The 13,785-nt window shown below is 41.8% G+C and overlaps 1 protein-coding gene across 2 annotated transcripts in view; it reads left to right on the top strand.

The window, feature by feature from the left end:
• The window catches only part of LOC114641132 (killer cell lectin-like receptor subfamily G member 1), a 508,352-nt gene extending 497,173 nt beyond the window's left edge, over window positions 1-11,179 (top strand). The window contains exons 2-4 of one of the 2 annotated variants that reach the window (XM_051925992.1): window positions 2,672-2,776; window positions 10,611-10,850; window positions 10,938-11,179. In XM_051925992.1, coding sequence (XP_051781952.1) covers window positions 2,672-2,776; window positions 10,611-10,850; window positions 10,938-11,116 — 524 coding nt within the window. In that variant the 3' untranslated portion in view covers window positions 11,117-11,179. The remainder of the gene's footprint in view (window positions 1-2,671; window positions 2,777-10,610; window positions 10,851-10,937) is intronic. The other variant, XM_051925991.1, reaches the window with a different exon arrangement.
• Window positions 11,180-13,785: the final 2,606 nt, after the last annotated feature.

Raw genomic sequence — 13,785 nt, 5'->3', positions numbered from 1 at the left:
AACCAGCTTGTTACTTATATTCCTATCTAAATCATTTATATATATTAAAAATAACAGCGGCCCTAGCACTGACCCCTGTGGAACACCACTCTTAACATCGGCCAGTTCTGATGAGGTTCCTCGCACCAACACCTTCTGCTTCCTGTGTCTGAGCCAATTCTGCACCCATCTACAAACATCACCCTGAACTCCCACCTCTTTTAATTTGATGCCCAACCTCTCATGTGGCACCTTCTCAAATGCTTTCTGAAAGTCCAGATAAATAATATCATAAGCTCCACTTTGATCGTATCCTTTTGTTGCCTCCTCGTAGAATTCCAGCGTGTTAGTAAAACACGACCTCCCTCTTCTGAACCCATGCTGACTGCTTAGAATAACTCCTGTCCTTGCCAGGTGTTGCTCGATCTTATCCTTAATAATTCCTTCCTTTAATTTTCCTGTGATGCATGTTAAGCTTACTGGCTTATAGTTGCTTGGATCTGCCCTGTCACCTTTTTTATATAATTGGATGATATTTGCTATTTTCCAGTCCTTCGGAATCTCTCCAGTGCGCAGTGACTTCCTAAAAATATGCGTCAAGGGTTTATATCTGTACTCACTAGCCTCCTTAAGAACACGAGGATAAATATTATCTGGTCCTGGTGATTTGTTCGATTTCAGCTTATTTAATCTGAGCAGTACTTCTCCCTCTACAATTTCCAAATCCCTCAGTGCCTCCTTAGTAGTCCCTGTTACCTCTGGGAGGTTATCCACTTGCTCACTTGTAAACACCTCAGAAAAATGTAAGTTTAGGGCATCTGCTATTTCACTGTCTGTATCTTTTAATTCCCCTTTACTATTCCTGATGCACTTGACCTCCTCCTTGACTGTTCTTTTACTACTAAAATACTGAAAGAATCTCTTAGGGTCTTCTTTCACCTTATCTGCTCTATTCCTCTCCAACTGTCTTTTAGCCTTCCTGATATCCTTCTTAATGGTTGCCCTCATGTTCTCATACGCTCTACGATTCACTTTGCAGTCATTAGTCTTATATGCCTTATAAAGCAGTTTTTTCCTTTGCAACTTCTTTTTTAAAATCTTTACTAATCCACCGTGGAGTTTTTTTTAGTTTCCTATTACATGTAAAATATTGTTAAACCTGTTCCACTGCTCTTCGACTGTCTTCACACTTAAAAGCTTATCCCAGTCTATCCTACTTAGACTTTGTCACATCTGCTCAAAATTAGCCCTACCAAAGTTCAACTTAACAATTTTAGTCTTTGTATCTGCACTCTTACAAAATACTGAGAATTGTATTACATTATGGTCACTTGACCCTAGTGGTCCAATCCCCTCTACACCCTCAATTCTATCCTGATTATTACAAAATACTAAATCTAGACAGGCTTCACCCCGTGTTGGTGCTTTAACATGCTGTGTTAAAAAACAGTCATTGATTACTTCTAAAAACTCCTGCTCTTGTACTCTGCCATCTGTAAGGCTATCCCAGTTAATATTTGGATAATTAAAGTCCCCCATGACTATAATATCTCCCTGTCAACTTGCCTTTTTGATATTACTAAAAAGATGTGTGTTGAAATTACTGTCTGAATTGGGTGGTCTATAACACACTCCTAAAATAAGACCTCTTTCCCTAATATTTTCCAGGTGAAACCAGATGTCCTCACTAAGATGGGGCTCATCATCCAACTGAAGAAGACTTACATTTAAATCCTGCTTGGCATAAACAGCAACCCCACCTCCTTTTCTGTTCTGTCTATCCTTCCTAAAAAATGTGTATTCCTCTATGTTACTCTCATCCCCATCTTTGTTATTTAGCCAGGTTTCCGTTATTGCTATAATATCATAATTATGCTCTGCTACACACAACTCCAACTCACTTACCTTATTTTTGATACTTCTAGCATTAAGGCAAGCTATTTTTAATGTATTACTCCTTCTACATTTAAATGTTTGTTTAGAATTTACATTACTATGCATTCTTGTTTCTACACCATTGTTTGTTCTTCCATGTATAGATCTAAACCTGGCCTGTCCTAAACTCCCTGAATGATTTTCCCAGAATGATTTCAAATCCACAAAGAGAAAGTGGTCGTCAGTTACCAGCTTTTAACTTTAAGAGAGCCACTGTAGAGATTTTCAGTCATTTTGGAGAGTGTGTGTCCTGGGTCCCCTCAGAATGCTACTTAGAGATCAGTGAGTGTGTGTGTGCGCCTCTCTCTGACAGAATACGTGGGTGCAGCTAGTTTTTGAAAAGTAATTCTAACACCTCATGATTGGTTTAAAGTCCCTTCCAGTCACAAAATCAGGACCTACTCATAGTCAATTTATTCTGTTTATATAAGCCCTAATTTCTTGAATTATACCTCTTTGTTCTTGCTTGAGTCCATTTCATGCCTTCCAGCTCAAGATGTTTGCAGAGTGGCCTCTGGGAAGATGTCTGATTTCCACTTTTATCATCAGATGAACTACTGGCAGATTCTGGTTCAGTTACTTGGTTTGAAATGTTAAGTTTGGGAAGGAACAGCTGAACATCTGCTAAATCTGCTACCTTAACTGGCCTGGTGGGCCGCTAAAGCCTAAAAGAATGGGCATTGCCCACTTTGTCCTACATCAGGTAGTTCATGTGCTGGTCAGTCTCTGATCTCACTCCATCTTGCTTTTCTTGCAGCTCCAGTGCCTCGTGTTGAAGCAGAAAGGAAAGTCACCTCTCTGAAAGTGCTGGCGATCCTCTGTGGTCTCCTATTGGCCGCCCTCATATCCCTTTCTGTTTACCGTAAGTATCATTTGTACTGATATGGCATGGAAAAGTGAAGGAAATATGAATGCTTTGTGTATTTCTTATATCTGGGGTTATTGGCCCCTTTATTAGGTGGACTTGCTCATTGCCACATAACAGATAATCATGTGGCTGTAATTCATTGTACATAGTGGGGTCATCTGAAGGGATAACAGGCTCAAATGAAGATGAATTTCTAGGGTGCCAACCCGGCCATTCCCGTTTACTTCTAAGTACAAACAGAAACAAACTCTCGATGGCTTAAAAGTAAACAAAACTATTGCCACAGTAATAAAGTGGCTGGAATTAATCAGGCTTTCTTGTCTGCCATCTGATAGTCATGAAGTTCCTTAGCTCTGGTCGCTCTGGATAGACATGACACTTCCTTCTGGGCTGTCAAGTTCTTATAGCCCAGAGACCAGAAGGGGCAGCGTCAGTTTCCCTTCACTGGACGTTTTCTTTGTACTTTGATGGAAGAAAAGGACAAGACAGTTAGCCACAGCACCCCCTCCCAGCCCAGGGTGGTATCACATACCTGGGAAGAACCTGAAGGGAGAGCCTCTGACGTGCATGTGTGACAATAGCAAATGTGACATTACAGGGCCACTCTTGAGTCAAATCTGTATCCTGAGTTACCTCAAGCACTTATCAGTTTCCATAAAAATTAGCTTTATTAACAAAATAAGTCAAATACTCTCAAAAGAATGTTTATAAGAGGAGCAACATTAAATATAATAATAAGGCTCAGGGAGTTCATGCTTCATTGGGTTAAACAAACATAAAAGACACTTTGGCAGTTGCTGGTTTATCTTATACTAAAAAACTCACTCCTCACTCTCTTAGAGTTTCTTTGCTGTCTGTCCCCCAGTACTCTCCTTGGTACAGATCAACATCCCTGTCTGCTAATAAATGTGCCTCCAGCTACAGATATCCAAAGAGGCTCTCATTCCTACCTTCCCTCACCAAGACTCCACTATTTAAAGTTGGATTGTGAAGTCCTTCTGGTGCCATGGGTTTGAAATCAGAAAAACACATCTGGATTAGTCAGAAGTCCAGAAATGTATCATGGACATTGTTGCATTTTGCTGCTGCCATCTTCCATATTGGGGAATTAGGATACCATTTTTACCAACTAAGGATCTTCCAATGCAGGGATATTTCCTTACAGGTGTTTTATCCATAAAGGGTGGAATCCACAAGTAGACATGATCAAAGGCATATCATCCAGAAGAGACCTTTATTACTGTTGTTCAAATTTGTCTGACATCTGTATCACAACAACAGAAGTGACACTTTTTTTTTAACAAGTAAAGACAATGCCAGTGCTCAACTGACAGACACAAATGCTGAGCTGTCACTTTATCCCTCTGTGAGGTGCCACAGGTTATGCAAAGCTAAAGGGGGAATAGAAATCTGAATGAGCTACCTTAAACACAGCAATGACATTTACTGAAGCCATTTTTTCTTACAAGTCCAAATACCAAAAACACTTGTCAAAACGCAAGCAGTTCAGAGATCAGCAACAAATTAAAATGAGTGAAAAACCACAAGCCTCGGGTAAATGAAAGAAGAAAATCCAAAAAAGCAGCAAGGAACCAAAAACTAACATCAGAGTAGGTAACCTCAGGGGTTAATAGTACACCACACTTGAGGAAAGATCTCCTTTGAGCTTCTTTGTTTCTTTCCCCCTGCCCACCCATCAAGTGCCCACTGCATTATGTTTATAGACAGGAGCGTCTGGAGGAACATTACGATGTCCGCTTATTTGAAATGTTTCACTTTTTTGTTCTATGGCTTATAATGACCTTTTAATGTGATCATTTAACTTGGCCATGATGCCTTGTTATTTTTCAATGGGTGTCAACATTTTGTGGTTTTGTTGACTAAACTCATTCAGTATTCAGCTCATTGAGCAGCACAAATTGAAAGTCACAGTCGGTGACACAATCACCACAATGACATTTAAGCTCCCAACACACTTTTGTATTTATCAAATATTACAAGACCTTGTTACTGAGTAACTGATTTGTTTTCAATATTTCATATCTTGATCTTTTTTTCTTTTGCCTTTATGGCCTACTGATTTTCTGTCCTGAGGCAGAACTAAAATGACATCCAAAAGGTGGGACTGGCTGTAGGTGCCAGTATGGGCTCCTAGCCCATTCCTTGCCAATTAAAGCAAGGCTTGAAGGGCTTCACATTTCCTGACAATAAGCTTGGGGTTTCAAGGAGAAAGGTCTGTCTGCAGACCTCCAATGGCAGGACTCTCTCTGGCTGTTCAAGTCAGAGGACCCTGTGATGTCATTCAGGGACCTGAGGCTGGAGGTGCAAAACAAAGTGAGCTGGCACTCCTCTCCACTCCTCTCTTGCAAGATCTGTCCACTTCCACCTGACTACGGCCTTTCGAATAAAGTGGGGCGGCCTCTTTTATACATTCCCGGATGTGCTCCAGGTGCTTCCTGATCTTCTCCTGGCAGCACTTCCTGGTGTAGCGGAAGTGCTGTCTTCCAGGGCTCCATAATTACCTGGGCACCCCCTGGAAGTGACCATGGGCCCCAACTGGAATGAACTTCCAAGCTCTGCTCCCATGGCCCCCACGCAGACCAGGGCGGCTGCGCTCTTGTGGCCCAGGAAAGGTATTGCTCCTATCTCAGCTCCTCCAGTCGTCCCAGCTGGGCAGGACTCCCAGCCGTCTGCCACAATGGGCAATTGGAAGGACAGACAAAATGTCAAGGAAATGTTCAGGTGCCAACTAGGTCACCCTTTTTAAACCAAATGTAAATAATCTTAAACAAAAAGAATATTTAATGTCATACAGTATATGGTATGAAAGAATGAGTCTCAACACACTGGAAAGGTTTGGGACAGCCATCCATATATTGTCCCTGGCTGCAAAAAGGGTTTTTTAGTAAGCACTGATGTGCATGTATTGAGCTCCAGACTGAACGGAATTGGTGGTGGAGAAGATGGCAGTTTTAAAGGGTGAGACCCGAAGTGATGTCATCTGAGGCCGGAAACTGGAAGTGACGTTGTTGTTGTTAAAGCAGGCAGGTTTTCCCATATTTGGCATGCAGAGATAACAGAATAAGGTTTAGCGCACCCCGCCACCCCCTGGCTTGATGGATAATTACCTCCACTTGGTCCAGTCAGCTTCTTCCTAGTCGCACGTGTATGACAATGGTTAATGTAAGAAATGAAGGAAGAATCTTCTTGGCTTCTACAACGAAAATCAGTTCAGTGGCTTGTCTTCGGTAGCTCCATAATACTCGCAGTCCAAATCCAATATGAGATGCCATTGTCTGGGGTGTTCACTCTTTTATAGTCCTCCAGCTATTAAGGGCAGCATCAATTGCCCTCAAGTGGTGTCTTCTTGCTTCAGTGGGTGAGGAAACAGACAAAAATCCTAGCGACTGCACCCCCCCTTGCCCTGCAGTGGTATCGTTTAACGCTGTATTATATTACTATTATATTATATCTGTGAGATAATCCTAATCTAATATCTTAACTACTTTTAGATGAGATATACTGTGTTTACTTCTGTGACCTATGCTGTGGTCCTGCATTAGATTGTGGCATCATCTAGTATAAGTAATCACGGTATATTTAACTTTAGTTGACATCAGCTACTTTTAGAATTGATTAGATTATACTTTATTTGTACAGTACAGTTCAAAAAATCATATATAAAAATAAAAACAATCAACAACCCGCCCCTTCCCCCATCTTTGCTTATTTAAATATTTGTCTCCCAGTTATCTGTCTGTGCCATCTCCTGACTCCATTCCCTCTCTTTAAACTGCTGTCCTCTGATGTCCACGTCACAGCCTCCTCCGGCCTAATTTATGTTTTAATTTTAAAGACCGTTAGAGTTTAGGAGATGAGTGCATTTCTCTTTGTTGTTATGTTGTTATGTCGTTTTATGTATTTATTTTGTAATGTGCACTAAATTATCATTTACTGTTTTGAAGAAACAATAACAAAAAATGAGCATCACACAAAATGCTTGACTATCATCTTTAACTTGTCTCTCAATAGAATTTACTAATGTTAAAGATGAAAAGAATGTAGAAAACTTGCAGCAATAGAAACATAAGAAATTTGACAAATGAAAGGAGACCATTCAGTCCATCAAGCCCATTTATTTAGCTAATACCTAAGCTACCCCATAAAGGTTGTTGAGGTTTCTGTTCCAATTTCATGTCTCAGTAGTTTGTTTCAACTCTTTGTGTAATGAAGAACGTCCTGGCTTCAGTTTTAAAGGCACTTCCTCTTAATTTCCCCAGATGTCCTCGACTACGCGATTCACCCTTAAGCTGAAAGAATTCAGCTGTATCTACTTGATTAATGCCTTTGAGGATTTTACATACCAAGATGAGGTACCCTCATGATGTCCTCTGTCCGATACTAAACACGTTTAATTCTTGGAGTATGTCTCAGTAGGACATGTCCTTCAATCCCATGATGCACCTGGTTGCTCTCGTCTGCACAGCTTCAAGTGCTGATATGTCTTTCTTGTACTGCGGTGACCAGAACTGCACACAGTACACCAGATGAGGTCTCACCAGTACATTATATAGTTTGAGCAAACTGTCCATTGACTTCAAGTGAATGGTTATTTGTCTTTATAATTGCTACTGCACATTGCTTAGTTGCTGAAAATGTTGTGTGAACATAAACCCCTAAATCCTTTTCAGAGGTCTCTTCCTGTAGCTCACTGTCTCCCATCTTGCATTTATATCTGATGTTTCTTAGGCCCACGTGTAGCACTTTGCACTTTTCTACATTAAACTACGTGTTCCAAGTGTCTGCCCAGTTCTGAAGGTTGTCCAGGTCTTTTTTATTTTTACTGCCTCCTCAGTGTCTGCTGTCCCTCCATTTTTATACCAGAATCAATGTCATTAAGATAAATCAGAATGTAATGAGAGTCCAAGTACAGACCCCTGAGGGACTCCAGTGTTGATTTTGCTCCATGTGGACTTGTCTCCTCTTATCTTCCTCACCCACAAAACTAGAAGTAGCAGTAGTAGTACCTTGTAGGACCCCAGATTTCTCCTAATACAGAGTCGGCTCAGTAACTTTAAAATCTGTTTCTTTCTCAGTAAAACACCTCATACTGTATCTTCTCTAGTCACGCTGTGACTCCTTATTATTTCCCATATTACTTAAAGGAACATAAGGAGTCAGTCATTCTTATTCATTCTCCCTTCATATCGCATCAGCCCTGCAGCCTTGGTGTGCCCTGAGCTCTCTCAAGACTGACGGCTTCTCTCCGGTGAGTAAGAGCTGCTGGATGCACTCATGTTATCAGATAGTTGCGTGTCCAAACAATGTCTTAGCAGCTCTCAGCATCAGAATGACATCCTGAAGCAAAAATCTGTTCCCCAGATTGTCACAAGGTGAGGTCCATGGCAGTGCAAATTATAAAAAACAAAGTGTGGACAGCTCAGAGTGTTGTAGTGTGGTGGAGCGGCTGTTAATGAGGTGGTCAATGAATCCTCCTTCATGTGCAGACACACCTGGTGTTCCTGATTGCTTCTTTGACAGATTTGTGCGTTTAATTAAGCACTCTGCCCACCGATATTTAAAAGGGAGCTGAGCAGTTCTGGGGGTGGTTAGAGGATAAGGAGACTGAACTTCAAGATGGGATCGGTGGTGCAATCAAACGCAGAGGAGGAGAGGAGGCAGGGCAGTCGGACCACTGCAATAGATGCAAGGCACTGGCGCTCAAAGGGGTCTTCCTGCTGAACTTTAGTGTAAGAGTGGGGACTGGGATTGTCCCTTCAGAGATCCAGATAGCACGATACAGCATATGTGATGACAGGGGGCCAGCTAGGTGTGTCTCAGGCCAATCCAGAGAGGGCAGGTGGGACGAGAGTCAGTTGATGGCAGCTGAGAGAGGTGTGCTTATCTTCTCGAGGAGACTAACCTGATGCCTTGAATCATTTCAAAGAGGGATTTTAAAGTATTGATTGACTGTTTTTAACTTCCACAATTGCACTGCCTTTTTATGGACTATTTATTGACTTATTTCTTACTCCTGCATTGCACTTGTCATGCGTTTGTGTTCAGGGGGTCACCTTCCAGGCTCATCTGAGGTAAGCATTACCATTCTAGGACACCAGGGGGCAGAATAGTTAACACTTGTATCTCTCTTATCACCCACAGCTCAGAGAGGATGCCCACTGAGGGCAACTGACCATGCCCCTTCGAGTCCGGTAACTATAAAAGCATGGCACTGCCAAGAAGTGGCATTTCCTTCTGGTGATAAGTGCACTGCCTTACAGAGCTCTGATCCTGTGAAAAGACCGCTCTCCAGAGCCTATTGCTGTGAAGCCAATGGCTAACACTTTAGTATTTGTTAAATTTGTGCTATTATGCATCCATTATGTTCCTCATAATTTTTATCATAATACGCCTGTTGCAGTTCCCCTTTTAGGAAGGGATCGAGTAGATGTGCCCGCGGGTGCATTTGGACTTCAGTTGGGCTGCTCCCTGTCCTTATCCAAGGCGTTGGGCTTCCGCTGCCTTAAGTCGAGCTTTGGCTTCTGCCAGGTCTGCTTGTGGTGAATTTCTAACTGGTTTAACTGGTCCGCCAGCTGTTAGACCGATTCCGCCAGGTTGACTGATTTCTATCATCGTAAGGCACAAAATTCTTCTGATTACACCACTTGTTGTCGGACTAAGGAAGGCTTGAACTTGGATTAAATGTTGGGGTGCCAACCGGGTCAACCTGTTTACTTGAAATAAAAACAAAATGAAAACAGGCTTACCTCAGATGAGACCAGAAGCTGACCCAAGGACACACATGGCGTGAGACACTTTATTATTTTGCTTTTGCTGTTTGACTTTCAAAACCAGTTGTTGTCTTTCACTTGCCACTGTGATGTTCTGGCTTACGAACTACTAGGGGGTCTCGTGGACTGTTTGAAGTCAGGTGAGAGCCCCGGATGTTAAGCCTTGACTCAACTAACAAAAAAAGAACAATGTGCATCTCAGCTTGTTCATATCCCTTGTTGTATATGGTCAGCAGTTTATCCCGACCAATACCGCCAAGCCGCCAGATGGAGCCCTCCCTGCAACATGGAGGTGCCCCGAATTCCAGCAGGGCATCATGGACCTTGGAGTTTTAATTCACAGCCCTGCTGGATACAGTGGGGGCTGCCAGGGGACGCCACAAGGAGGCTCAGGGACTTATATTTTCCATATAGCCCAGAAGTACTTCCCAGTCACGAGGATGGAAGAAATGACGTACTTCGGGGCTGAAGAAAAGGAGCTTTCATCTGACCCGGAAGTGCTGGGAAATCACATGGGCTGAGGGATAGAAGCACTTCCTGGTCAAGAGATATAAAAGGACTATGGGAAACCCCAGCAGACTGGGCTGAGTTGGGAGGAAGGGTGACTGAGCTACTGGGAGGTGTGGAGGATTGATTATTGTGATTTGTGTTTATTATTATTGTATTACTGAGTATAGTGGAGGTGCTTTGTGACATTATTAGAATTATTAAAATCAATTCTTGGACTTTTATCTGGTGTCTGGCATGTGGTCTGAGGGTTCAAAGGGACAAGAGCGCCCCCTATCTGTCACACCCTTTTACGTTGATTAAAAAAAATAAATAAAAACAGAGCTTCTGTTTCACACCAAAAACTAGTAAGGCACAATCTGTTATTACAAACTATATAAATAAAATGTATTATTATTATTATTATTAAAATGAGAAGGAATCATGGCAACTGATTGTTTGTCACTGCAAACATGATAGCATTTCTTAACTCTGGCCTAAAAGATATGATTTTATATTACTGATTGTGTAAAAGGACTTGTTTTCCTCAGATTTCATAAATTTAAATCACAAGGACCAAGACTTGGAAGAGTTAAGAAATCTAAATGACATCTTGACCAGTAACTACAGTGATCTGCTGGAGGCTCATGCTACCCTGCAGTCCGAATACGCAAGAAACTACAGTGCCCTGCACTCCCTGTACACAACTCTGAAGGAGAAAAATGATGAAGTGTTCAAAGAGTTCAGTAATCTGAAGGAATTCTACTGTGATGGTACAAACACAACTCATGGTGAGTGCTCTGCTGAAGGGTTAGTAGACTGTGGGCTTCTTGCTCATCTAATCCCTCATTTTTCATTTGCTCTTTTCTTTTCCACAGAAAACACTTGCTCTGTATGTAAACCGGGCTGGGTCCCCTTCAGGTCCAAGTGTTACTTCCTTTCCATTGATATTCGGAACTGGAATGACAGCCAGGATTGGTGCAAGAAAGTGGATGGACAACTAGTGAATATAGAAAGCTTAGAGGAGCTGGTATGTCATTTATGCAGGTGGATTTAAGATGACTGTCTTGATAAACTGTATACTGTATGTTAAACTGTCAGGACAAGCGCATTTAAAAAAAAAAAAAAAAAGCTTTGAAAGTGCATCATAAGAACAATCTAAGAAGACTGAAGCTGAAGTTGAGTCAGCTCAGTATGTTATTAAAGCAGAAATGTCTTTCTTTAGCAGATTCCTCTAATGGATCTGGAGAGTCTGTCAACACATTTTAAAGGTTCAGGGTGACTGCCATATTAAGTAAAGTCTCTTTGACCCTTTGTTGTATGACCACTATGTGAGAAAGTAAAGATTCTGTCAGAGGACTCTTTCCGTCTTTCTTCATTCACTACAACTGACGCCATCAGACGTGCTGTGAATCCTAGTTTGCTGTTTGTTCTTTCCTGGCTGCAGGAGCTCTTACAATTACCATTTCTACCTTACGTTTACATACATTTCTGGTTTTTGATTGGATATCTGAGAGATACATAATGGACAAAGGGTCACTGGTGATGTGCTAGTCAATTAGTATATAAAGCAATTTAAGATTTGCACATCACTGTTTCATGAATAATCACCAGGGGCCTCATGTATATACAGTGCATACTCACAAAAATGTTGCATAACAACGTTTCAACGTTCAAATCGCGATGTATAAAACCTAAACTTGGTGTAAAGCCACATAAATTTCCGCGGTAGCTCATACCCTGGTTCAAGTTCTGTGCTCGGTTTTGCAGACTGGAGGCACCCAGCGTCAAAGCAGTGCTTTTGTTCCAGTGTGGTTTCCCTTTCTTTTTTAGATCCACATCCCTGACACAGCTTTATAAATACACTGATATTAACGGCATATTGTATATTAGTTTAATGCATCTGATTGTTATTAACCGGTAATGATATAATAGTCCACAGAATGGTCAAACTATTGTAAATACAATAGCTGGTTTAGCGTTGTTACTCTCACTGCACCTTCTTCTTGTTCTTCTTTCAGCTGCTTCCGTTAGGGGTTGCCACAGCGGATCATCTTTTTCCATTTTACTTTCACTGCACCACTCGTAGTATTTATATCACTGTATCTGAGTGGGGAATCACAGCTGTACAGCAGCTGATCAGAAAGAGAATTATTGGTATACAGCCTGCGGTTCAGAAAGAGTTTCATCCCAAGAACTATAAACGCACTCAATCAGTCCATCAATTGCTCCTTTTAGAACTGTTTGGACTTATGAGTACAATCACCTCACTGTAAACTTGCATTACAGTTATAATATTACACAGCCTGAGTCACTTTATAAAGTGCTTATTTACATATGATGACGATATCATTTTTAAGATGAAATGCAGCCAAATATGTTTATCATATTATACAGATAAAACTTTAACTTCATTTAAATTATCTATATTGTTAATAATTAAACATGTGAGGACACGGTGCCAGTGCTAGCAAGCCTCTGTCGCTCCCACTCATGGATTGTTCCTGTGTCGCGCTGTATTTTTGCTGGCACTGGCGCCACACTGGAAGGATAGATGGATAGAAAAATTAAACATGTACTACAAAGTGTGATAATAGAGAGGCACTGTCGACCCCTTGAACCCTCAGACCAGACGTCAGACACCAGATAAAAGTCCAAAATAAATTTATTATAATAATAAATGTGCACAAAGCACCCTCCTCTCCACAATACGTAATAAATCAATAATCAAATAAACAATCAATATAATCCTCCACTCCCAGACGCATTGCCAGCCTTCCACCCAGCTCAGCACAACGTCTGGGATTTCCCACAATCCTTTTATAATCCTTGACCCGGAAGTGGTTCTGTCCCTCAGTCCATCACTTCCAGGTCAGGTAAAAACTTCTCTGTTTCTTCAGCCCAGGAGTATATCATTTCTTCCATTCCCGTGACTTGGAAATACTTCCTGCCTATACGGAAAGCAAAAATCCCTAGGCCTCCCTGCAGCGACTCCTGATGACCCCCATGGTATCCAGCAGGGCTGTGCATTAAAACTCCAAGGTCCATGAAGCCCTGCTGGAATTCGTATGGCCGGCAATCCCTCACAAAAGATATTTCAATGTTGCTTAAAAGTTATGAAGGATAGGTGTTCTAAGCTTACAGATGGCTTAACGTGTATTACAGAGCTGACTGTGTAGAGCTGATTGTGTGGCGATTGGGTACTTGTAGAAAGAAAAGTAAGGACAGGAATTGGGGGTTAGTACGTTTGAAAGAGACAGTACTTCTGTAATAAAGTATGTCATCGAAGGTAGCACACGGTGCAGCAAGCATCTTGCGTAAGACATGAACAATCATTGCACCACCGTGTTCCCATGTTTAATAACATGCTTTAACTCTCATCATCATGAAAATTATATCACGTATACATCTCAGTATTTTAATTATTCAGAGAGCTGTAATATCACGAATGTAATGGATTCTGTGTCCTGTTGGAGGAAGAGAAAGTCTGTTTAAGAAGCATGTACTTCCATCCATCCATCCTCTTCTGCTTATCCAACGTCGGGTCGTAGGGGCAGCAGCTTGAGCAGAGATGCCCAGACTTCCCTTTCCCCGGCCACTTCTTCCAGATCTTCCGGGGGAATCCCAAGGCGTTTCCAGGCCAGCCGAGAGACATAGTCCCTCCAGCGTGTCCTGGGTCTTCCCCGGGGCATCCTCCCGGTTGGACGTGCCCGGAACACCTCAGCA

Source organism: Erpetoichthys calabaricus, chromosome 4 (assembly GCF_900747795.2).
Source record: "Erpetoichthys calabaricus chromosome 4, fErpCal1.3, whole genome shotgun sequence".
NCBI lineage: Eukaryota > Metazoa > Chordata > Cladistia > Polypteriformes > Polypteridae > Erpetoichthys > Erpetoichthys calabaricus.
This window is presented reverse-complemented; position numbering and strand designations above follow the sequence as displayed.